The sequence below is a fragment of the Diabrotica virgifera genome, chromosome 8 (genome assembly GCF_917563875.1).
Source record: "Diabrotica virgifera virgifera chromosome 8, PGI_DIABVI_V3a".
Classification (NCBI taxonomy): domain Eukaryota; kingdom Metazoa; phylum Arthropoda; class Insecta; order Coleoptera; family Chrysomelidae; genus Diabrotica; species Diabrotica virgifera.
In genome coordinates, this window is record NC_065450.1 from 216017668 (window position 1) to 216045179 (window position 27512).

The following is a 27512-nucleotide window of genomic DNA, read 5'->3' on the forward strand; positions in this document are numbered from 1 at the left end:
GAATACATTGAACACCTATTTTATGACCAAAAAGTAGAACAATTAGAAGTTGACGGAGAAACCACGGGACCAGAAATAATGAAAGAGGAAGTTATTTATGCCATAAAACACACAAAAGGTAGAAAAGCTCCAGAACCCGATGAAATACCAATTGAACTATTGAAGATAATTGATGAAGATAATATTGATATCTTGGTAGACCTTTTTAACTCCATATGCAAGACGGGACACATACCCAAAGAATGGCTTCTCTCAACTTTTGTAACGATTCCAAAAATCACAAATGCTAAAGATTGCAATGACTATCGGACAATTGCATTAATGAGCCACACATTGAAAACCTTCCATAAAATCATACATAACAGAATCCACGTGAAATTAGAACAAGAAATAAGTGATTCACAGATGGGTTTTAGAAAGGGTCTAGGAACTAGAGAAGCATTATTCGGAGTCAATGTTCTGACACAACGATGTCCGATGTCTGGATATGAATCAGGACATATATGCTTGCTTCATAGATTAAAAAAAAGCTTTTGACAGAGTTCAACATGAAAAGCTTTTAAGTATTCTTAAGACCAAAAACATAGATAGTAGAGATCTACAAATTATATCGAATCTGTATCAAAATCAGAAAGCAAGAGTAAGGGTTGAAGGAGAACTGACAGAGTGTGTAAGTATACTTAGAGGAGTTCGACAAGGGTGCATACTTTCACCACTCTTATTCAACGTCTACAGTGAAGTGATATTTCAAGAAGATTTGTTGGATATTGTGGAAGGTATTTTGGTCAACGGAAATAGCATTAATAATATTAGATATGCGGACGATACGGTCATATTTGCAAGTGACATGGAAGATCTACAGTACATAATACAGTATACAATGCATGTAAAAGGTAAATGCAAATGAATCTCAAGAAAACGAAATCAATGATATTCTCAAAAAAACTACAAAATGTAGATAACCTGATCATCAATAATACAACGATCGAAAGAGTAACAACATATAAATATTTAGGAATGTGGCTAACCGAAGATGGAGATCAAACAAAAGAAATCAGATCTAGAATAGAAATGCCAAGAAACACGTTCATAAAATTGAAGAACTTACTTTGCAACCGTAACCTTAATCTAGAGATCCGCACAAGAATGCTACGTTGTTACGTTTTTTCTACTTTACTGTACGGCATGGAAGCGTGGACAATAAAACAGTCTGAAATCAAAAAATTAAACTCCTTTGAGATGTGGTGCTACAGGAGAATCCACAGAATATAGTGGACTGAAAAAGTAACTAATATATCATCCAGATTCAATACCTGGGTCATATAATGAGGGACGAGAAGTACGTATTACTTAGGTTAATTATGCAAGGGAAGATACAAGGGAAGAAAACCCAGGACGACGCAAAATATCCTGGCTAAGAAATTTGAGAGAGTGGTTCGGTTGCAGCTCATTAGAATTATTCAGAAGTGCGGCCAATAAAATTAAAATAGCGATGATGATTTCCAACCTCCGATAGGAGAAGGAACCTGAAGAAGAAGTGAACAGAGTATGGTACTCGCCCATACTCGGCAGAGTATGGATGCCTAGACGTTAATCAAGAAGTACATGCATGTTTTGTCGATTTTGAAAAAGCATTTGACAGAGTTTGCCACGATAAGCTAAGAGACACTCTTGAAAGAAAACACATAGATAATAAAGATCTGCGAATAATTCTCAATTTGTATTGGAATCAGAAACCTAACATCAAAATAGAAAATAAAACAGCACAAGCAATAGAAATACGTAGAGGAGTAAGAGCGGGATGTATTTTGTCACCACTGCTATTTAATATATACTATTGTGTATCATTTTGTCAATCAAAGATAGAATAAAATTTTTATTTTTTTAATATAACGCGGGCACATAAATTTGATACACCCTGTATATTGATTTGTAACTATTTATTAGAAGTTAGCTTTTAAGCAATGGGTTTATCCTTAATGAGTTTGTCCCTGAAGAATTAAAGACATTAGTAAATAAAGTGATGTGAATAAACAATTTATTTCGGATTATAATTTTAACACGGTTGCTTTGTTACGGGCTAGGCCAAAAGCCACAGGTAATTATTATATTTAAAAAAGTAATGTAGAGATAGTTGGAATTTTAAGTTTCTTTGTTTAAGCCCCAAGTAAATTTGTAGAATTCCCGAAAAGTAATTATCCTGAGTAGAAGTATTTGTTTTGGAAGGATGCATGGGTTTTTCGAGTAAAAAAGTGGAATGGGGATGAGAGAAGGTTGAACGTTCAGATAGTTTAGGAAATTAGTTTATTATGTGACCGGCATCCGAGAAGAGCAGTCAAAATTTTCGTGAATAGTTCAGAAGCAAGTATCAGTGGTTGTTAGATAGTGAAGAGTGTAGCTGAAAAGTGCAACGAGAGACAGATCAAATTGAGAAGAAATACCTCTTTGATTCTGTAAAGTCCAAAGGAGAGAATATTATTGTGAGAAAGAATTTTGGAGTTTTTTTAACGAGTACTGGTTAAAAGAGGCCTGGCTCGTGTTTTGGAGAATTAGTTGCTGGTATGCTGTTGGATTGATGCTGAGAACGGAGAGGGCTTTGATGGGTAGCCTAACATAATCAACAAGGAAGAGCTGTTTGGGTCAAGAGGAGACATCATTGTGTGTGAATCAAAAGGTCAGTCAATAATTTATGTGATAGATTTTCTTTATGGTCAGAAGTTAATTTTTTTGAGTAAAAGCATATGAACTGAGATTCCAAATTTCAAAAATTTAATAGGAAGTATAAGTAGTTTTGCGAATACCTAAATTTGTTTGTTTAGCTTGTTTTATCAATGTTATCAAGAACAAACCGATAAATATTTGTTGAATTAAAATTAATTTATGTGGTAAAAGTTTCATTGGGACAGTTATGCCCACAGGATTTTATTGATAAATTTTCAGATAATAAATTTTCATTAATTAAATAAGTACTAATTATTATAAAAGTAAGAGAAAGCAGATCATAACAATACTTATAATGAAAGCCTCTGCCAGAAAGCCCTTTTGAAAGCAAACGAAGGAATCGTAATCAATGGAGAGGTTGTAAATAATATTCGATACGCGGACGACACTGTACTAATTGCAAGAACAGTAGAAGGATTACAACGATTACTTACAAACATAAATATTGCTTGCAACAATTATGACATAAACAGCAATATCAAAAAAACCAAGTATATGGTCTTCAGTAAAAACATGACACAACCAGCACATATATTAGTATAAACGGCATTCAAATTCAAAAGGTATCAAGTTACAAATACTTGGAACTTTCATAAACGACACTGGAGACCAAAACAATGAAATAAAAAGACCTATCGAAATTGCCAGGGCCACCTTTCATAAAGATGAGAAAATTTTTCTGCAACAGAGATATATGAATCCCTCTACGATTAAGAATGCTAAGAGGCAACGTATTTAACACGCTATTATACGGTGTAGAGGCCTGGACTCTGAAACAGAACAACATAAAAAATATTGAAAGTTTCGAGATTTGGTGCTACCGTCGAATGCTGAAGATAAGTTGGGTTGAAAGAGTGACAAACCTTGAAGTAATACGGAGGATAGGAAAAGACTCAGAAATTTTGTTAACGAAAAAACGAAGAAAACTCGAATATTTGGGTCACCTAATGAGAGAACATAAATACGCGTTACTTCAAAATATATTGCAAGGAAAGATAGAAGAAAAACAGGATCTAGACCGTAGAAGAATGTCATGGTTGCGGAATTTGAGGGAGTGGTTTGGCTGCACCACTAATGAACTCTTTAGGTCAGCTGTAAACAAGGTCAGGATAGCCTTGATGATTTCTAATCTCCGATAGAAGTAGCATAAGAAGAAGAATAGTGAACAGAGTATAAGACAGAGTACTTCACAGAATAATTAGAAGTGAATGAGGAATTTGGAATAAAAGTTGTTCATGTTCTGCTAAGACGCAGCTGGGTGGCAGCTTTAACATTGAATTTAAGGGAAAATCAATGTTTATTTTTCAAATAAACACTTTTTCTTTCTCTTTTCTGACGGCAGAAAAATGTATTTTGAATTAAATAAATTACCACATTATTTTTTTTTGTCAATTAATTTAATTAAAAAATTTTGTGGCACCCTACATAAATAATTATGTTAATGTTTATTTTACTGAATATAGAATTGAATAACCTTTCAAATGAGCTAGCACGCTACCCTATTTTCATCACGTCAGTTGGATGACGTCACTAGTATGATATATATATATATATATATATATATATATATATATATATATATATATATATATATATATATATATATATATATATGTCAAAAAATCATAATTTAAAAATAAAAATCGACCTGTTTCGGGATTTATTTCCAAAATCGCCCATTCACGAAAAAATGAACATATTCCTTTTAGTTGCACCATACTGTATCTCCACTAAAGTGTGTCGTACTCTGGGCTAATTAGCAAAATTCATGGAAAAGTTATTTACCAGCAATTTTATTGCTGGAATCGAATTATAAGATCCTATATATTAATAATATAGGTATGCAAAGTCCGCAGATAGTGTGCTACTTTTTTTATAAACAAAATGGCGCCGACAATTCGTATTTTTTTCAATTATTGCTCTATAACTCCGAAGATTTTAACTTTACAACAAAAACACTCAAGTAAAAATTCACCGCAATTAAATTCTGCATAGAGATATGTTTTTCACGATTTGCTCCGACGAAAATTTTCCTCGGAAAATGCGGGTTTTCCTAACAAAAACTCTAATTTTTGAAATAAAGTTTTAGGTAAGTAATTATTAATTAATAATTAAATAACTTAGTGACATCAAAGCTTTCTTGGTATAACCAAAATACTCATAGTACATTGATCAAACTTATAAAGATTATAAAGATGAGATGCTTATTTAATATTTTATCGACAAAATATAAATTTCCCTTTTTTTGCATAACCTTTATATTTTGAAAAAAAAAATAGTTATAATACGCTGGTATTATTAGTAAAGCACAAAGAAAGGTTATTTACCAGCAATTTTATTGCTGGAATCGAATTATAAGATCCTATATATTATTAATATAGGTATGCAAAGTCCGCAGATAGTGTGCTACTTTTTTTATAAACAAAATGGCGCCGACAAATCTTATTTTTTTCAATTATTGCTCTATAACTCCGAAGATTTTAACTTTACACCAAAAACACTTAAATAAAAATTCACCCCAATTTAATTCTACATAGAAGCATGTTTTTTCCGATTTGCTCCGACGAAAATTTTTCTCGGAACATGTGGGTTTTCCCAATAAAATCTCGAATTTTCAAATAAATTTTTTGGGCCAGTAATTATTTATCAATAATTACATAGCTTGGTGAAATAAAAGCTTTCTTGGTATAAATTATAAATTCAGAAGCCGGTGAAAATGAAACGAATATTTTAGCAACAATTCAATTGTTAATTAACAATTTACAGTCGCAATAACAACCAAAATAATCATGAGACATTGATCAAACTTAGAAAGATTATAAAGGTGTGATGCCTGTTTAATATTTTGTCGACAAAATATAAATTTTTCATTTTTTTGCATAATCTTTAAATGTTTAAAAAAATTGTTATAAAAAAATTAACATTTCTCAGAAATTGTTTATTATATTCTAATTTTATAAAATACTTAAAATGCGTATGTCATAGGTCTTGAAAATGAATGCTTTAAAAATTTTTTCCAACCATTTGCAAAAAAGTTATGAAACAGCAAAATAAATATACGATTACTCCGTTGTTTATAATTTGTTTTAATTGTTTCAAAGCTTAAAAGTGAGTCTATGGTACAATCTAATTACTCACAAAGAATGTATAAAATTAGTGCAATGGTTATATTTTAATCAAAGATTAAAAATACTTTTTTTTTGTAATTTTTGGCGCAAAAGTAGGCCTGATACAGAGTCGGAGCTGAAATATTCACTCGAAGCGACTGACACGCAGCATACATTATTTATAAAAGTGTACGTCTCGCGCGGCCGGTCGTCGCTCCGAGTGAAAATTTTAGCTACAGTACTGTATTATTCTACTTTCGCGCGTGTAAATTACAAAAAAATATATTTATAATCTTTAATTAAAATATAACCAATAAACTGATAATCGATATTTTTTTGTAAATAATTAGATTGTACTTTAAACTGACTTCTACGCTTTGAAATAATTTAAAAAAATTATAAACACCGTAGTAATCGTATGTTTACTTTGCTGTTTCATAACTTTTTTGCAAATGGTTGCAAAAAAGTTTTAAAGCATTCATTTTCAATATATTTGAAATGCGCATTTTAGCTATTTTTTAAATTACAATATAATAAAAACTTTCTGAGAAACGTTAATTTGTTTATAACTATTTTTTTAAACATTTAAAGATTATGCAAAAAAATAAAAAAATAATATTTTGTCGATAAAATGTTAAATAAGGATTTCATCTTTATAAGATTTCAAAGTTTGATCAGTGTATCATAATTATTTTGGTTATTATTGCGACCGTAAATTATTAATTAACAATTGAATTGTTGCTAAAATATTCGTTTAATTTTCATCAGCTTGTGGAACTATAATCTATGCCAAGAAGGCTTTTAAGTCACCAAATTATTTAATTATTGGTAGATAATTACTTATCTAAAACTTTATTTGAAAATTAAAGATTTTCTTGGGAAAACCCGCATTTTCCGAGGAAAATTTTCATCCGAGCATATCGGAAAAAACACGTCTCTATGCAGAATTTAATCACGATGAATATTTATTTGGGTGTTTTTGTTGTAAAATTAAAATCATCGGAGTTATAGAGCAATAATTGAAAAAACACGATTTTCGGGCGCCATTTTGTTTATAAAAAAAGTAGCACACTATCTGAGGACTTTGCATACCTATATTATTAATATATAGGATCTTATAATTCGATTCCAGCAATAAAATTGCTAATAAATAACTTTTCCCAAAAATGGCCTATTCTCCGATAATCAGCCCAGACTATCGGTTTTAGTCATGTTTGAGAAATAATTGTGTACAAACAATGTGTTTAAGAAAGTTGTGATCGTAAGTCTTTATATAGAAGTATATGTTTTACCAGTTATTGTTTACATCGGCTATAGAAGGTCGTAAACTAAAGTATCTATCCGAGTTAAGACCTGGTTCATCGCAATAACATAAGCAGTATGAGCAGTGAACGAACCATCTCCACCAACTATCCACGGTCCGTCTAGCACAGCTGCCTCTTTGGCCCAGTGTTCTACCTCCTTTATATTGAATGTAAGAATATCTCCTGTGAGTGCCTGGGGCCTAAAACACAATAAAATAAATTTTAATGGCCATATTTCAATACACCGTTAGAAGAAAATTGACTAAAGTACATGGTAAAATCCTCAATATTAAGTCGATATCACAACATCTCATAATATTGTAATGTTTATTTTAATTTATTTACAGTCTTCTAACACTTCTACAGAGAGGAGTCCGTCAGGGTTGCGTGCTGTCTCCACTACTTTTCAATTTCTACAGTGAAGCGGTATTTCAAGAAGCGCTCTCAAATTTTATAGAAGGTATATCTATCAATGGAGAAGTTTTGAACAACTTACGTTTTGCAGACGATACAGTAATAATAACAGATAACAACAATGATTTACAGAATGCAATGCAACCCCTTAATGAACGCTGTCATGAGTACGGACTGAAGATGAATTTAAAGAAAACTTAATGCATGATCATAACTAAATCAGCATACGTAAACATCCAATTAACTATTGAAGATACTGTGATTGAGAGTGTGGATAACTACAAATACTTAGGAACATGGAAAACATCAAATGTAGACCAAACCAAAGAAATTAAGACACGTATTGAAATAGCACGTGCATCATTCATTAAACTTAAAAAGTTTCTTTGTTGTCGGGATATAAGGTTAGAACTACGTCTAAGGATGCTTCGATGTTACGTGTTCTCTACTCATCTTTATGGCTTGGAAGCGTGGACGTTGAAACAAGTCCATTTGAATAAGTTGGCCGCCTTTGAATTTTGGTGTTACAGAAGAATCCTACGAATATCATGGATTCAAAGAATGTCGAACGTGGAAGTAGCTAGAAGGATAGGAAATCAACCGGAAATAATACTTAACATCAAAAGACGAAAACTTGAGTACTTGGGACATGTGATGAGAGCGCAAAGATACTCATTATTACAACTTATTATGCAAGGCAAAATCCGAGGAAAACGAAATGTGGGAAGACGAAGAACATCCTGGCTTAAGAACTTACGGGAATGGTTCGAATGCAGTAGTGCAGAGCTATTTAGAGCGGCAGTCAACAGGGTCCGCATTGCCATGATGATTTCCAACCTTCGATATAAGATGGAACTTAAAGAAGAAGAAGGACACTTCTAATCACTGTTAAAGCAGTGAAAGGATATCGCGGAGCAGACGTTTACTGGAACTTTGTAAAGAAATAGGTACTACAGACTTCCGCAAGGAAAAAAGAGAAATGGATGAATTACACACTCAATATGGTTGAATAACGGAGATAATGTAAGAACAAAGATTAAATACAGAGAAATTAAGCACGAGATCAGGAAGAAGATAAAGCAACCAAAAGAAAAATACATACTTTTAAGAGAAATGCAAAGAGATCGAAGACCTTCAAAAGAGATACGATCTATTTAATCTACAAAGAAGATCAAAGAAAGGACAGGACTAAGAAAACAAGGCATTCAAAATAATTAAATTACAGTGATCAACATTTTACACTCTACAGGGTGATTGATTAGTAGGGTAAAGCTCAATAGCTCCACTATAGTAATAGATAGCAATAAAAGTTAATAACAAAAATTTTAGCCACCTTTGAGCTTCACATTACAAAATTAGTTAGAATGTTACAGGGTGTTCGATAACACAGTGGCAGACCAAACTTATGTTTTTTTTTTAAATGGAACACCCTATATTTTATATTAAATTCGAAATCCTGTTAACTTCTCCATCACAAAAATATAAAGGTTTGTTATGTTATACAGGGTATTTACAAAGTTATAACCAATTTTATATGAAAATCGTAACAAGTTCAACTCCCTGTATAAATAAAAATAAGCAAAACAACAATAGTTTATTAATGACATATTTTTTAACGTATTGTCAAAATTTTCAAGAATGTTCGATATTGCTAATTTTCTTTATATCAAATACAGGGTGAGTCAAAACGCAAATACATTATTTGCTCAGTAATTTTAAATGGAACACCCTGTATTTTATATCACTATTGAAAAGTACCATTACCGTACTTTAATTTATAGATAACATTCTCTATGTCTAAATTTATTAGTTTTCGAGATATTTTCATTTTTCAATGGACCAGTAGCGTGGCTACCCAAATCACCAGAATTTAATAAACTGGACTGATTTTTTTGGGGTTACGTTAATAATGAACTTTATAAAATACCTCCAACAACAAGGGATGAGATGAAAAATAGAATACAAAGTGTATTTCGATGTGTTAATTTACAAATGCTCCGTAGAGTAAGTAGCTCATTCAATGATCGTTTTTAGGCGTACATAAATGTGTTAGGAGATAATTTTGAACACCTTATGTAATTAAATATTAAAAATATTTTATTAAAAGATTCTAATTTTTTCAAACATGTTTTTTTTGCAAAATGTATTACTGATAAATTATGTTTTGTTCTTTATTTGTTACATTGTTACATTTACATACAAAAGTAGTGTTTTTGTCTTCACAAAATATTGTATTTTGTGTTTGTGTGTTTTCTTGTAAAATTTATTACTAATTTTCTTTGTTTATTTGTTGCATTTACATAAAAAGATAGTTTTTAATTGTTTCAAAAATGTTGCATGTAGTGGTTGTGTTTTTGTTTGTAAAATGTATTACTAATAAATTATTTTTATTTCTTTATTTGCTACAGTGTTACATTGATTACCGGATTGATAATCGGTAATCTTCAATTGTCAATGCAGTCATGGCTTACTTAAAATTTAAACACCTAAAATAATTTTCTCTGAAAAATGAAAATATCTCGAAAACTAATAAATTTGGGCATAGGGAATATTATATAAAAATTAAAGTACGTTAATGTTACTTTTCAATAATGATATAAAATACAGGGTAGGGTCTATTTAACATTACTGAGAAAATAATGTACTTGCGTTTTGACTCACCCTGTATTTGATATAAAGAAAATTAGCAATATCAATAATTCTTAAAAATTTTGACAATAAATAAAAAAATATGGCATTAATAAACCATTGCTGTTGTGCTTATTTTTATTTATACAGGGAGTTGAACTTGTTACGATTTTCATACAAAATTGGTTATAACTTTGTAAATACCCTATATAACATAACAAACCTTTATATTTTTGTGATGGAGAAGTTAACAGGATCTCGAATATAAAATAAAATATAGGGTGTTCCATTTAAAAAAACATAAGTTAGGTCTGCCACTGTGTTATCGAATACCCTGTAATATTCTAACTAATGTTGTAATGTGAAGCTCAAAAGTGGCTAAAATTTTTGTTATTAACTTTTATTGCTATCTATTACTATAGCGGAGCTATTGAGCTTTACCCTACTAATCAGTCACGCTGTATAGCGGAACTGCTAAAACACTATTGAAAATAATTACAGCAAACAACTTTTTACACTTTATCAAGGAACTGTAAATCATACACCTACACTCCAGTAAAGCACTGCTACACTATGGCACAGTATATTGTGCCATAGTATAACTCCACAATATACTTTACTCTGACTATACACTCACAAGAAATCTCATAGGGAGCGTTCAAGTATTGCGTAACGCAATTTTTGAAGATTTTTGACCCCTCCCCACCCTTACCCCAAATACAAAAAAAATATTTTTACAATAAAAATGTATAAACAATTTCAGTTTTGGTGCAACCCGAAAATACAACAGCATTATATTCTAGTTCAATCAGAGAGTGCAGGAATAGTCTATGCCAGTTTCGGGGCTTTTTTGTCCTTAATCAGTAGACACATATCCTCTTCCCTCTGATTGATCTAGGATATCTCGACGCGTGCCGGGCCGGATTGCAACTAACGAAATGGCTGGGGTGTCGTAGCGACATCTGCTAAGAAACAAATTAAGTTTCCAATCTAATATACATAAAACGACAATAACATATCATTCTACATACCACCAGATCGAAAACAATGGGTAACTTCTCTGGTAATAACCTCCGAGGCTTTTAAAAATTATAAGCCATGCGGGTGCCAAGACTATCGGAAGATGAGGAATTTTAAAATTTGTAATTCACTTCCCATCTGCTCAGCGTGGTAAAACTATAACGAGAAAGTTTCCTAAGTACCTATTCCAAAAAGAGTATTGAAAATACTTATACATTTGCATACGCAACGAAACTGAAAATGTTTAATAATAAATTTTTAATGTTTAATTTATTTACTCTTTTTGGAGTACGTAACGTAGGAAACCTTCTCGTTGGAGCTTTACCACGCTGAGCAGATGGGACGTGAATTACAAATTTTAAAATTCCCTCATCTTCTGATGGTCTTGGCACCCGCATGGCTTATAATTTTTTAAAAGCCTCGAAGGTTATTACCAGAGAAGGTTCCCAGTGTTTTCAATCTGGTGGTATGTAGAATGATATTGTATTGTCATTTTATGTAGTATGTATTAGATTGGAAACTTACTTTGTAAATATTTTTAATTTACTTACTCCATCACAGGTTACGAAGTCCGATTCTATGAATTGACAATTGTATATATTGCCTCTGCATGGTTGGACATGACGGCAGTAGTCACTATTGTGATCGTAACATCCATAACTGCGTGTGACAGGATACGCAGCACAATTTTCCGTACAAGTACCTCTTGAATTTAAGTCAACCTCGTTTTGAACATGTGCTTGTATGAGCCTTGTTAATTGTTCGAAAGTTTCTCCTAAAATGTAAATTATTTAAAATAATTTTGTCTTTTAAATCAGGCTTAAAATTAAGAGGCTACATCAGCGCGTCATCAAGACAGAAAACATGTTCCAAGATTGCGGCTGTAATTTTGAATATTTTTTCGAGATATTTGGCACACGTATTCGTAATATAATAAAGAATGGCGGTACAGAGCCCAATTTGAGAAATATGTTAGTATGTAGAAATTACTCTATAATTAAATAAAATATTATAAAAACGAGTCTGTATATATACTGTTTCTCCACAGCTCAGTATTCCTGAGGTAATTGTACGTAATTTAGATGTACTGTGCATATGTGTTTCATGTTTTTGCAATGATAATGGAGTTGATCTGTAAGTACTTATACTGGATTTTATTAATTTTTACCATATTCTCCGGCAAACCCGGATCGGCCGCCGTCCCGATTAATCCGACTTATTAAGGTTCCACTGTACTTCTACAATTTGACACTAATACCCCATAGGCGTAACCAGGGGGGGGTTTGGGGGTTGTAACCCCCCCCCATTGGGATGTACTTTGAGCACTATACGCTTAACACCATAGCCCTCAGAGACCTTCCAGTAGTTGTAACCCCCCCTTTCAGGTAGTTGTAACCCCCCTTAGGATCATCCTGGTTACGCCTATGTCATACCCGCATTCGGTAAAGACTTCTCTAACTTCTCCAACTGGTATACCGCAACTGATGTCCAGGTTCAGGAGCGAGTTACTCACTAGGATACGCTAGGCTGTTAAGTACTAGCCGATATAGAGTTCGCGCGAGTATAAAGTCATTATTTTGGGTCGCGCCCCTCTGGGAGGTATGGAATAGTAATGGTGTTAAGCGTAGAGAGCTCAAAGTACATCCAAATGGTGGGGGGTGGTTATAACCCCCAAACCCCCCTGGTTACGCCTATGAGCGTATATTTTCGTGACAAATCGGATCTTTTCCGAGCAATCATCGGATAATCTAGAGAAATGGTGTTGGCAACACTGGATATAATGTTTCTCCACAGCTCAGTGAGATGTATAAATCAGAATAAAAAAATAAGCTGTCTAACTTGTCTAAGTGAACTGTTGTCTGGGTTAAAAGTACTTCAACGAATTAAATAATTAGAATGATGTATAATAAACAACATATCGTATTAATAATTACCTTCTTTATGATATTTTGGATCACATCGATACATTTTCCTGGATTCATACATTCTGAATTTAAAAACGTTATATAAATCTTCACTGTGCTCTTGGTACTGTTTTCTTACTAGCAATGATAAATCAGTGAAATTGCCTAAAATAAACCAAACCAGGATTAACGTGCTATATCAGCCATTTTTACAAGATAATCAGAGTCTGAAGCTTCATAGAACTAGATAAATTAACTTTTTTTTTTAATATTTACCGTGTAGAAAACATCAATATATTATATACACATAGTTTCAAATGTTATGCATCACCTTTCGTATTCACGATGTTTATGCTTTTATAAATCCGTATCTTTATCACATATTTGATGGGTCTTTTTTATAAAAAATATACCATTTTTGGTTTTTTATTTTATTTGATTAGCCATTTAATTGACCTGGTTTTGCCAAGGTGTAAACATTTGAAAAAATTATTTTGGTGAAATTTTTGAAAACGTGATGAAAAATGAATCGTATTATAACGTGACTACTGTAATTACTTATAATTACAATAAAACTAGCAGTTCGTATTTATATACGACTTTATTTATATAACTGTACAGACGAATTTATATTATACACTAAACCTATTTACAAATCTGCCGTATTTATATATGCGATAAAGTTATAATGGAACATTCCAGAAATATCCGCGCCCATCTCGATATCTTCCATCTCTATACCAGTCGATCCATTTGTCTGTCAGCACGCCCACGTGATTTACCTTCCAGAATTCTCGGGATTCTCGCCGCGAAGATTAGATTACGTCATTCTCTTGTTGTTTACTATTACTGGCGCCGATCAAGAGTTTTCTTTCGTTACAGTATTTTAATTTCTGAGTTGGACCGTATAAGAATTATCGATTTAGTTGAAGAAGGCCATTCACAGCGGTTCGTGGAGGAAAGAGTGGGTGTTTCTCAGAGTGATGTCTCATGGATATGAAATAGGTTTCTGGAGATAAACTCGATACGGAATAGAGCACGGTCTAGTAGACCCCGAGTTACCAGTGATCGACAGAATAGATATATCAGAATTTCCATCTGTGGAAATTCTTCTATGTCTGTACCAGTCCTCCAAAGAGAATTCAGGCATGCTACAGCAGTCAGAGTATTGTTGGCTATAATAAGAAGAAGAATTTTAGACTCAGGTTTGAGGAGTCGTCGACCAATAAGAGTTCCTCAGCTACAACCTAGACATGTTTTGGACCGCTTCCAGTGGGCTCAAGAACACATAGAGCTCCCCAACTGTTTTGGAATTTTGTGCTTTTTTCAGACGAGACCAGAATCTGTTTAAATAGTGATAACCGGCAAATTTGTGAGTGGCGAGAGCCAACAAGAGCTGCACAACTAGCAACACACGAATTCGCCGGTTATCACTATTTAAACAGATTCTGGTCTCGTCTGAAAAAAACACAAAATTCCAAAACAGTTGGGGTGCTCTATGAGTTCTTGAGCCCACTGGAGGCGGCCCAAAACATGTCTAACTTGTAGCTGAGGAACTATTATTGGTCGACGACTCCTCAAACCTGAGTCTAAAATTCTTCTTCTTATTGTAGCCAACAATACTCTGACTCCTGTAGTATGCCTGAATTCTCTTTGGAGGACTGGTACAGACATAGAAGAATTTAATTAATGGAAATTCTGATATATCTATTCTGTCGATCATTTGTAACTCGGGGTCTACCAGACCGAGCTCTATTTCGTATCGAGTTTGTCTCCAGGAACCTATTCCATATCCGTGAGACATCACTCTGAGAAACACCCACTCTTTCCGCCACGAACCGCTGTGAATGGCCTTCTGGAGTTAAATCGATAATTCTTATACAGTTCAACTCAGAAATTGAAGTACGATTCATTTTTAATCACGTTTTCAAAAATTTCACCAGAATAAATTTTTAAAATGTTTACACCTTGGGAAAACCAGGTCAATTAAATGGGTAATCAAATAAAATAAAAAACCAAAAATGGTATATTTTTTATAAAAAAGACCCATTAAATATGTGATAAAGATACGGATTTATAAAAGCGTAGACATCTTGAATACGAGGGGTGATGCATAACTTTTGAAACTATGTGTATAAGTTGTCCCAAAAGTAACGGTCGAATATTTCCCAAATTGAACATAGGATCGAAAAACTGAAAAATACGTATTCAATAATTTTCAAAAATCTATCGAATGACACCAAACACGACCCCCCACTCCACTTCCTGGAGGTGGGGTGGGGGGTAACTTTAAAATCTTAAATATAATGCCCCAGTTTTTATTGCAGATTTGAATTCCTTACATAAAAGTAAGCTACTTTTATTCGAGACATTTTTTCGAATTGTGGATAGATACTGCCATAATCGGAAAAAACACTATATCGTGATACCATAAGTAAATTATAGAAACGGTCTAATATCTCAAGAAATACACTACCAAATAAAAAACCAAAAAACACGTGTTTAATATTTTTTAAAACCTATCGAATAACACCAAACACGACTCCCCACTCCACACCCTGGAGGTGGGGTGGGGGGTAACTCTAAAATCTTAAATAGAAACCTCCGTTTTTTATTGCAGTTTTGGACTTCTTATGAAAGAATAAGTAACATTTATTCGAAACATTTATTTTAGAATTGTAGATAGATGGCGCTAATAAATGGTATTTTTTCAATTATAGCGCCATCTATCAACAATGCTAAAAAATGTTTCGAATAAATAATGTTAATTATTTTGTCATGAGAAATCCAAGTCTTCAATAAAAAATGGGGGTTTACTATTTAAGATTTAAAAGTTACCCCCACCCCACCTCCAGGGGGTGGGTTGGAAAGTCATTTTTGGTGTTATTTGATACGTTTTTGAAAAATATTAAAAACGTGTTTTTTGGTTTTTCATTTGGAAGTGTATTTCTCGAAATATTAGACCGTTTCTATAATATACCTATAGATACCTATGTTATCACGATAAATCGTTTTTTCCGATTATGGCGCCATCTATCCACAATTAGAAAAAATGTCTCGAATAAAAGATGCTTACTTTTACGTAAGGAATCCAAATCTGCAATAAAAACGGAGGCTTTCTATTTAAGATTTTAAAGTTACCCTCCACCCCACCTCCAGGGAGTGGAGTGGGGGGTGGTGCTTGATGTCATTTGATAGATTTTTGAAAATGATTGAATACGTATCTTTTGGTTGTTCGATCCGATGTTTATTTCGCGAAATATTCTTCTGTTCCGCTACTTTTGGGACACCTGTAGTTATCACTGTGTATAAATAGCGATGATGAAAAAATGTATTGTCGTTTTCTATTCGCGCTTGTCTTTCAGCCTCATGCTTAAGATCGATTGTTATAAAGCGATCAGTGTACTAAAACTTTTGTACCAATAGAAGAAATAAGAAATAGGAATATCTCACACCTCCCTAGAAGAAGTCAAAAGAATAATTTACTGATATAAAAGGTAGATATCGAGCACTGAGTTTATTAAATCTTGCCCAAGTATACTTTCGCTCCTAGAGCATCTTCAGGGGCATTTCGTCAAAACAGAAAGGTATCCTTGAATGTCATAAACATTTCTCTAATTTAGGGTGCCAAAATTAACATATAACATACACTAGACACAGGACAAACAGATAAAAATTAATTGCCGGTACTACTTCTACGGAAGTAGTACTTCTTCTCTTTTTGTTAGCGTCCATGTTTCGCTTCCATAGGCGACTGCTGGTCGTATTATGGTCTTATATATCTGGATTTTTTCACGAGGTGCAAAAATCCAGATATACAAGACCATAATACGACCAGTAGTCGCGTATGGAAGCGAAACATGGACGCTAACAAAAATAGAAGTAAATAAATTGCTGGTGTGGGAACGTAAAATTCTTCGAATGATATATGGCTCTTGCAGAGACAGCGTGACCAACGAATGGAGGCGCAGATACAATGATGAGTTAGAGTCTCTATTCGGAAAGGAAAATTTAGTCTGATATATTTAGTCCAATACACTCAGATGGGCAGGGCATGTGATACGTAGTAACGACAATCACCTTATAAACAATGTGTTCTAGGAAAGGCCAGATGGAAGAAGGTCTGTAGGGCGGCCTAGAAAAAGGTGGAAAGATGCAGTCAAAGAAGATCTAGAGAAAATGGGAATGCGACAATGGGAATTAGTGGCACAAGACCGACAAACATGGAAGGCAATAGTAAACGCAGCAAAGACTCACGAAGAGTTGTAACGTCATTGATGATGATGATGACTACTTCTACGTCAGGTACATATTAAAGATTGATGGATTTTTATGTAAAATAATCAGGAAAGCAGAAATTCAACAGTTTAGCACTTCCCATTGAGTTTTCTATGGTCCCTTTGACGATTCACCACCCTATATATTAAAATAACAAATAATGAAAAATATACCAATTTTTTTTGTTACCTATATCATCCGTCCGGTGGGCCATAAGTGCAAATTGGGATAACATGTATGCTTTCAGTTGGGCCAAAGCTACTAAGTTGTAGAAGTTGTAAAATATTTGTTGAGAAGATTGATGCGGATGTTGACAAAAATCATTGCTCTAAAAAATAATATATTCTATATTAAAATGTGAATCAAAAACCAGCAAATATAATAAAATAATAACAAAGATGATTGTTAGGTATATTATGAATATTTCCATCAGTTAAATGATATTTTTTATCGCCCGCTTGTATAGGGCTTTTCATCGATTGTCATTTGTTTCGAGCTTCTGTCATGTGTCACATAATATTAATATATCTACGTCATACGTCTTCGGTTTGTATCATGGTGGATACCAATAACGTATGACGTAGATATATTAATTTTATGTGACACATGACAGAAACTCGAAACAAATGACTGTGAATGAAAAGCCCTATTCGCGGTGTGCAAGTACTTGGAGGGGATGCGAGAAACGATCGTGCGCGAATAGCGGAGAAATCTTGCAACTTTCTTAAATACCCTAATTCATATTGTCAATTGAAATTGTCAAATTGACGTATATTGCACACCTACTGTCATTGAAGAAGAAAAATTATATGTTGCTCCACAATATTGATAAGATATGCAATTATTATATAAAATAAATTTAATTAATAATAATAATAATAATAATAATAAATGTCTTTATTAGTATTCCAAAAATTATACAACAAAACAAAAATATTAATTGGTCTGTAGGGCGAGGTTCAGCTTGTACATCATTGAAGGACAGCAATGTACAGCTGCTCTTCCACCTAACCCCCATTTCCTAATAGAAGGGCGAAAAACTATATTTTGTATATAAATATACTTACATATACTGATACTACTAGATAGTATGCAAATTAGGTACTCTAAAAATCGTAGGCTTGGCATTACTGCTCAGATAACAAATATTTAAACATTTTTTCCTTAAAACTATGTCCGGATAATGTACGAATATCATAATCAAAATTATTCAAATAATAGGGGAGTGCATATAGATTTTCACTTCGGAAAAAATCAAACAAGATAGAACTTTTTGTAATTTCATTAAGAAATGTTTAATAAACAACATATCAAAAAGTTCTACTCGAGAAGTGGGTGCTTCATTTTTATTAAACAAATGAACTACGAAATTAGAATGTTTTTTTAAATAACTCCGAAAATATAAATTTTAGAAAAAAACTGACTTGCCCATTGGAAATTTCAGAAAATTTTACAAAAAAAACTTAAATAAAGAATTTTCCCAAATTAAATCTGTATCTTCTATAATTTTTTATTTATAACGCTAAAGTCACCCTTCTCACAAACATTGGCGCACTGTAAACTAGCGTACGGCGAAGTGCACGGTTGAGTTATTTTAATGTAATTTTTTAACTAATGGATCAAATGAAATTTTACAAATTGAACATGAAAGAAGAATAATTAAGCTATCTTATGGTTATAATAAAAAGAAATAAAATATATGGGCATAAGTACGGTGGGGGCGGAAAGTGAGCCTCACATGAATTTTGTTTAAAAATGATTTAAAAATGTGTAACTAATACGATTTTTCTTATAAAACCCTCAATTTTGCACAACTTACCTTTCAAGCATCTTACTAAATGATGTTTTATTCAAACAAAAAAATCTCAAAAATTTAATGACGCCAAATCAAAAAATGTAATATCAAATGATATGACGTCTCAAAAAATGTAATTTTTTAAATCTTCGTAGTTTTATAGAATTACCACCACTTTAAGACGGTATTACTCAAGTTTGAACAGATCTATTAGTTTTATAAGTGTTTTTTTAAAGCTTAGGATATAATCTTTAAAATGCACTGAATTATTCTACTTTAGAAATGAAATAGACTATTTCTTTTTGAGAAAATTAAGAAAGATAACAAAAATGTAATACAAAAACCGAAAATTACCAGCTAAAAAATTGTTATACAAAGTGATCAAAACTTTTTTCTGTAAAACTTACCTATAATACATCTAATAATAAGCTTCAACAATAATAAATGTTCAGCAAAAAAAGTTTTTTTTGCTCTTATACAGTATATGTCTGCGTAACTTTGAACCTATTGATAACTTTTTTATTATCAGTTTTACGAAAAAAAAGTTATTCTTTATAAAATACTCTGCATCCTATATAATCTAAGATGCAATCATCAAATATCAAATTTAATTAATTTTATACGAGGTATGTCAAAAAATATGAATTTCACTCAAGAGTAAAGTACCGTTACATTTCACAATATCGAAAATTGTTATTAAGAAAAGTTGTTTGGGAATTAAAAAAATTGTTTTAGTGTTCAATTACATCCTTCTAATCAAAATATTATGAATAATAAAGGCACTTAACTCGTTAAGAAAAATTCACATTTTTTACATACCTCGTATAAAATTAAAAAAGTTTGATATCTGATGGTTGTATCTTAGATTTTAGACTAGGGAGAGCATTTTATGAAGCATAACTGTTTTTCGTAAAAGTAATAATAAAATAGTTATCATAATTGTAATAAAATGATGATGAGTATCCGTAATTTGAGAAAAAATTGATTTTTTTTTTTTTCGATTAGAATGATGTAGTTGTATATTTAAACATAGTTTTTAATTTCAAACAAATTTCCATAATAGCATTTTTTGATATTCTGGAATATAAAGGTACTTTACTCTTTAACGAAATTCATATTTTTGACATAACTCCCATAAAATTGATAAAATCTGATATCTGATGGTTGAGTTTTAGATTTTTGACTATCCAGAGCATTTTATGAAGAATAAGTTTTTTTCGCAAAATTGATAATAAAAAAGTTTTCCATGTGGTTGCTAGCTACACAGACATACTGTATAAGAGCTTCTGTATTAGAATTTTCAAATTGCAATGCCATATTAGGATTCAGCATAATCAAAAACAAAATAGAAACAAATTTGATCAAAGAAAAAATGATGAATTTAACGATACTTTTAAAATTATTTATACAAAATAATTGTTATTGTTTCAACAATTAATAAACAGTTAGCGGCCAAATCTGCGAGTAGAACTTTTTAGTTTAACATGTATATAAACTAACAAAAAAAGTTTTAGAAAAATATAAGCTTGTTTGAATTTTTCCGAAACAAAGCATATGTTCGTTCTAATTGCACTCCCCTATAATTGTATTTTCCTTGCAGTACTGCATTTTAATAACTAATTTTATTTACTACATACAATTGTTTACCTTTTAATAAAATAAACTCATCTTATTTTTTCTTCTTATAATTTTTTTTTGTGTTACGGCCTTGACAATTGTCTAGCAACCAGGACTAATATAATTGGCCAATATAATTAAAAGTGCGAAAAAAGTAGCTGAGCTGCTGAGCTATGAAACCAGGTGTGGCATTTCCGAACTTGCACGGTCCCAATAGAGCGATCAAAAACACCGAAATTTAAGAAAGCCTTGAAATCAGTTGTTATTTTTACTACTCATGTTGTGACATAATATTTAATTTATATCATTTATGTAAAATTCGATTGAGTCTTTATACTTACCAGACAAATATTTTTGGGAAAATTAATGTAGAGAACCTATGGGACACCACAATACAAGAGCTTTATGATAAGATATTGAAAGAAAAAATTTAAGCAATGCCAATAACAGAGGGAAACTTGAACTCAATTGGGAAAAATTAAAAAGAAATATCGCGTGAAGCTCTTGGCACGAGAACAGTTCATAGCAGCAGCAACAGAACAATAAAGAAATCCCCATGGTTTGTTTCAGAAGAAAACACAAAAATTTAAAGAAATGAAATACTTAGGCTTCCACCATTTTATTTGGCAATAAGCCACAATTTGAGTTTGCAGATACCTTGGGCGCTTAGCCTTAGCCCATGAATGAGATCATCGACATCTATGTTGCATAATGACGGAGACAATACACCGCCTTGAACCCTTCTAAAACTAAACTGGTAGCCTTTACAAATAAGAGGAAACTTACTGGACTGAGTGGGCTGAAATTGTTTGGAGAGGTACTGGAAAGAACCAATAAGGTTAAGTATCTAGGGGTAACCCTGGATTCGAAACTCAATTCAAATGCTCATATTACCAATATAACTAATAGGGCTAAGAGACTCTTCTGGAACTGGAAACGAGTTGTAGGTAAAACCTGGAGATTCAAACCAAATATAATCTGTTGGTTATACACACCAGTGATACGACCAACAGTCACTTATCGTTCAGTACTCTGGTGGAGAAAGACGGCTTTGCAATCTTTTGTGACCACTCTCACCACCCTACAAAGACAAGCGCTTCTAAATATAACAGGAGCCTTGAATAGTACAAGAACGGCTTCATTAGAGGCTTTCACAGGTCTTCCTCCACTGGAATTATATATTTCGGCGGTAGCATTTATGACCATCCTGAGACTCAAAGCAAACAATACTTGGAGCCCGAATTATGTATTGAATAGGCACACAAGCACACTACTGGGACTATACTTGAGGAATCCATCTTTATGATGAAATCAGATATGATGACACCAGAACTAATCTTCACTGAGAATATTAACACAATTATATACCATCTAGAAAACAAAAAGTCCCAAATATTAATGGGGACTTAATATGGTTCACTGATGGATCCAAAACTGCCCATGGTACTAGATCAGGAGTCTTTGGGCAAACATGCAACTATAATAAATCCTACAGCCTAGGTCAACATACAACGGTGTTCCAGGTTAAACTTTTTGCTTTGGAGACCTGCATTGATGAAATCATTGATGAAAACCCTAAAGCTAAGAGAATCAACAGTTACACAGATAGCCAATCGGCTATTCTGGCTGTAAAGGATCCTCTCACCAAATCAAAACTGGTGAGAAACTGCAAAGATCTCCTCAACAACCTGGCAAAAAACAATAAAGTGTCTTTAATATGGTGCCGGGTCATGAAGGGGTGCATGGGAACGAACGAGCAGATATGTTAGCCAAACAAGGCTCGAGAGAAACTTTTGAAGGCCCAGAACCTTTCTGTGGCATTACTAAAGATGCTGCGAAAAACGAGGTTCAGAAATGGCTGATAAAGAATCATCAAAAGAAATGGAGAATCACTCAAGGGCAAATACAGACTAAAAAAATAATCAAGAATATTGATAAAAAAACTCTCGAACAGTTTGATGAACCTCAATAAACGAGAGATGAAAACGGTCACTGAAATGGTGACTGGACATTGTCGTTTTAAGAAATCACTCGTACAAACTAGGCAAGGTGAATGAACCATGGTGCAGAAAGTGCGAAATGGAAGAAGATATATAGCCAAATAAAATAAAATAAAACCAAAATGTAATTCCGTACAGGTTGGAATAAATTTTTTATTAAAGTTTAGGTCAAAACAAAAGATATTTTCAAGAAAGTATATGATTCATATGAGGGGATCATTGTTTAAATAATTAAAAATTGGTAATTTTTGCACAAAATTTACTTTTTTAACTGCTGCGGTAATTAGTGTTTTTATTAAGGATTTTACAATTTTTTTCTGCAAAGATGAAGGAACAGTCTTTTATATGAGGCTTACTAAATTAAATTTAACCCTTAATTTATTTATATAATTGTAAATCAAAATTGAAAAACAAATTTCCAAAAAAATATTATTTGCAATATAAATAAGCAATATAAAATATTTTGTTTTGAATAAAAAGTTGCACTATGATATCACTATAAATTAACAAAAAAATTGGTTGATACATATTGAGTACCTAGTTTATGAGATATTTAATTTGTTTATAAAAAATTACCATTTTTTCAATTGCAAAAACGCGGTTGTTGCCGATAGAGTATACAAGTTTTAAAGGTCTCATTTTATTTGTCTTTATGTGTATTTTCGACAAATGTATTGACAAACTAAAATTTTAATTAAATACCCCTTCAAAATGGCGTTTGAAAATTGGTGTAATTTGTTTATAACTTGTTTTTTTAATAATATCACCGGGATTAAAAATTTTGAATTTATTTTTTCATATTCGTGTTTCTGGTAGTTTTGGACACACTTACAAAAGAAAAAAATTTTCTATATACATTTTTTTCCGAGATAGCTTTTCCAAGTTTAAAAATTCATTATTTGTTTATTTATCAATATTAACATTTTAAAGTGCGTGAGTACATATATCAACCCTACTACTTGACAATGTCATTTACACATAGAGTTAAAATTTAAGAATATTTAAAAAAATAATGATTTTCGTAGCGACCTTAACTGAAAACTTTTTGCATGAAGAGTGGTGCAATAGTACTTTGCAATATCTTCTTTAATAATGCACCAATTCCAATGTTTCTTTTTAGTTTATGGTAGTATATAAAAATAGTACATGTAAATGACACTTTTAACAATAAATATTCGTCAATTTGTTATAAACAATTTTTTTTTCAATTTTTTTTCTCTATTTAGATGTTATATAAATAAAAGTTGACACAAAAGATTTTTATAAAAAAAATAATACTGAATTAGCATTAAAATTTGTTAAAGGTTTTTTGAAGATATTCTTCTTTAGCGGCGAATCGATTGAGGGTAAAATTGTACATTTACCGCGCGCCTGCGCACACTGACAGTATGTAGTTCATTGCTAATCTTTCAAGATAGGTATGTATAGTATTTTTACTACAAAAACGTTATTACGTAGGTCAAAATTTTTGACGTAAGAGAACTGTCAAATCATTAGAATGTGACTTTTCATTATTGCTATGTTTATTATAAACACGGCAATAATGAAAAGTCACATTCTAATGTTTTGACAGTTCTCTTACGTCAAAAATTTTGACCTACGTAATAACGTTTTTGTAGTAAAAATACTATATGTATCTGTAACCGTGCAAATAAGTCATGAAAAGAATATATTAGTGGTTTTAGGAAATGTATTATTTATTATAATTCTTGTGTTTTTGGATTAATAAAATATTATGTAAGCATAACATTTTTACACTATATGTCGCCGTGTTGTGTAATTATATCCGAAACTTACATGTCTATTTCTAGTGCCTCGATGGAGTAGTTAGAAATGCCGTTAGCACTGAGATTGGAAGGTTGCAGGTTCAATTCCCGGGCGATTCATATATTTTTTTATTTTTCGTTGTTTTAATAAAAAATTTTTGAAAGTGGTAGATAAGAAAGTTAGTTTGATTTTTAAATAAAATACCAATATCCTTTTAAGTATATTTACTTCGTTTAAATTACCTATTATATAATAGAAGAATATCTTCTTACGTGCGTACATAGTACACACATTCTTTTTTTTTTTCTTTGTACTTTGTATTAAAATATATATGTATTTTATAATTAATTTTATAATCTTTTTAACAGGTAATACACTAAGAATTGTGTATATATTTGTTAATTTTTATTCACTTATATACATAATATATTTATATAGATGTTGTCCTACATTATTTTTATATATTTAATTTTGTAGGAATTCACATTATTTTTGCGAGATTTTGCCAATGATTTGTACAAAGAACAAAGTTTTTGTGATTCTTTAACGAAATTTTACTATTTTGTTAAATTTTTAAAATAAAAATTTGTTTTAATGCTCTTTTGTGATTATCTTTGGTGCTAAGTGTTATTTATCACAATACTAGACAAAAAAAATGTTTAAAAAAAATTGTTTATAACTAGTTAATGATTATTTATGGCAAAATGGGTCATGCAGATGTTATTCTTTTTATATGCTACCCCAAATTAATAGAAAATATTGAAATTGGCCCATTATTAACGGAGATATTGGAAACTACTCCTCCGCCAATTTTCAGACAAAAAGTTTTCATTTAAGGTGCTACGATTATCATCATTTTTTTTAATATTCTACAACTTTCATTATGTTTATAAATGACATTGTTAAGTATTAAGGTTAATAGATGTACTCAGTTACTTTTAAATGTTAATATTGATAAATAAACAAATTATGAAATCTTAAACTGGGAAAAGACCAAAATCTATCTCGGCCAACAATGATTCTAGAAAATTTTTATTTTTTTGTGGATATGTCAAAAATTACCTAGAATACGAATATCGGAAAATAATTTAAAAAATTTTAATCCCGGCTATGTTATTAAAAAAATAATTTAAAAACAAATTATACCAATTTTCAAACGCCATTATGGAGGGGTGTTTAATTGAAATTTTGATTTGTCAATACATTTATCGAAAATATACATAAAAGCTAAACAAATGAGATCTTAAAAACTTGCATACTCTATAGGCAACAACCGCGTTTTTGCAATTGAAAAAATTGTAATTTTTTATAAACAAATTAAATATCTCATAAAATACTCAATATTTATCAACCAATTTTTTTGTTAATTTATTGTGATATTATAGCACAACTTTTTCTGTAAAACAAAGTATTTTATAGTGCTTATTTATATTGTAAATAATATTTTTTTGGAAATTTGTTTTTCAATATTGATTTACAATTATTTAAATAAATTATGGGTCAAATTTAATTTAGCAAGTCTCATATAACAGACTGTTTCTTAATCTTTTTAGAAAAAAAAATGAAAAATCCTTAATAAAAACACTAATTACCGCAGCAGTTAAAAAAGTAAATTTTGTGCAAAAATTACCAATTTTTAATTATTTAAACAATGATGCCCTCATATGAATCATATACTTTCTTGAAAATATCTTTTTCCGCAAATCGCCAGGAAATTTTGACATTCCTGTCAAAATTTCTTGAAGAAAAAGTCAGGACTTCCTTACTGTAAGGAAATGTCATTTCCTTACTGTAAGGAAATGATATTTCCGTACAGTTGTTAGTTTGACAATTCAACCTCAATACGTTTCCATAGTAACCCAAGTAATTTTATTAGGAATTTCAAAGCACCATTTATTTGGGAATAAAATTATCGCGTTTTTTTTTTAAATCAATCAATATCTGTCGAATTTTAAACGATTTGCGGAAAAATAGTATGTTTACCTCGTAGGAAAAGCCACATTCCTGGACTCTGTGTTGCTAAGTCTCGGCTTGCGCCTCGACTTAGCAATCTTCACAGTCGTCCAGGAATGTTAAGCTTTTCCTACCCGGTAAACAATGTACTATTGTTTGGACCTAAACCTTAATAAAAAATTTATTCCAACCTGTACGGAATTACATTTTGATTTACATGTATTGTAATTTTATTTGATCGGTCTAATATGCCATTGCAGTGTGCTAGGAATTCATTGGTCAAATGAGGTTTGAACCAGAAGAGATCCTAAAAATACCAATAAGAAAACTGTTGGACTTCGTTGAGGCTACAGAACTTATTAAGAGTGTGGAGAAGAACAGGGTGTGGTACAAAGGTCTTAGACCAAGTGCCAGAGACTAACGGGTCTCGCCTGAGTTAAGAAGAAGAAGAAGATCTGTTATGTATATTCAAAATTCAAAAGTAGGAAACTTACCAGTGAAATTACATCTTTCACCAATGGTAATATCTGAGATTGGATGGACAAAATCGTTTTATTAACGTTATTCTTCTCGTCGTAGAGAATGTCATGGACAAGAGCCAACAAGTTTATCTTCTTTTGATATTCGTCCACTTCATCTGCTCCTTTGTCATCTTCCGTATCAGGAAACAAAAATTCCTCTTGATATCTTCTAGATTTGTCATATAAATCGTAAATCACTCGTATATCGGAAAAGAATAGTAGAAAATATTGTGATTTTCTTGGAAGTTCCATTCCGTACAGAATTTCTTGTGGTAGCTGAAATTAAAACAGAAATAAGTAATAATAACATCTCCAAGTTCAACTCTAATTTTAAAGGATTTTCTATGCGTTTTCAGTAAAATTGTTTAACGTTTCCATTTATAAGTAATGTGAATATAAGTAAAAAAAGCTTATTTTGTTATTTAATAGGGAGCGGATTTTATGCTAAATGCATATTGCGTGCATATTTCGCATATTTGAGAA

General features: G+C 31.7%; 1 protein-coding gene across 2 annotated transcripts in view; it reads right to left on the bottom strand.

Moving 5' to 3' along the window:
• Positions 1–27512, bottom strand: part of LOC114329429 (uncharacterized) — a 67551-nt gene that overhangs the window by 25037 nt on the left and 15002 nt on the right. The window contains exons 2-6 of one of the 2 annotated variants that reach the window (XM_028278527.2): positions 27003–27305; positions 17566–17704; positions 13129–13263; positions 11746–11969; positions 7121–7332 (exon numbers count right to left, since the gene is read on the bottom strand). In XM_028278527.2, the coding sequence (XP_028134328.2) occupies positions 7121–7332; positions 11746–11969; positions 13129–13263; positions 17566–17704; positions 27003–27305 (1013 nt within the window). The remainder of the gene's footprint in view (positions 1–7120; positions 7333–11745; positions 11970–13128; positions 13264–17565; positions 17705–27002; positions 27306–27512) is intronic. The other variant, XM_028278528.2, reaches the window with a different exon arrangement.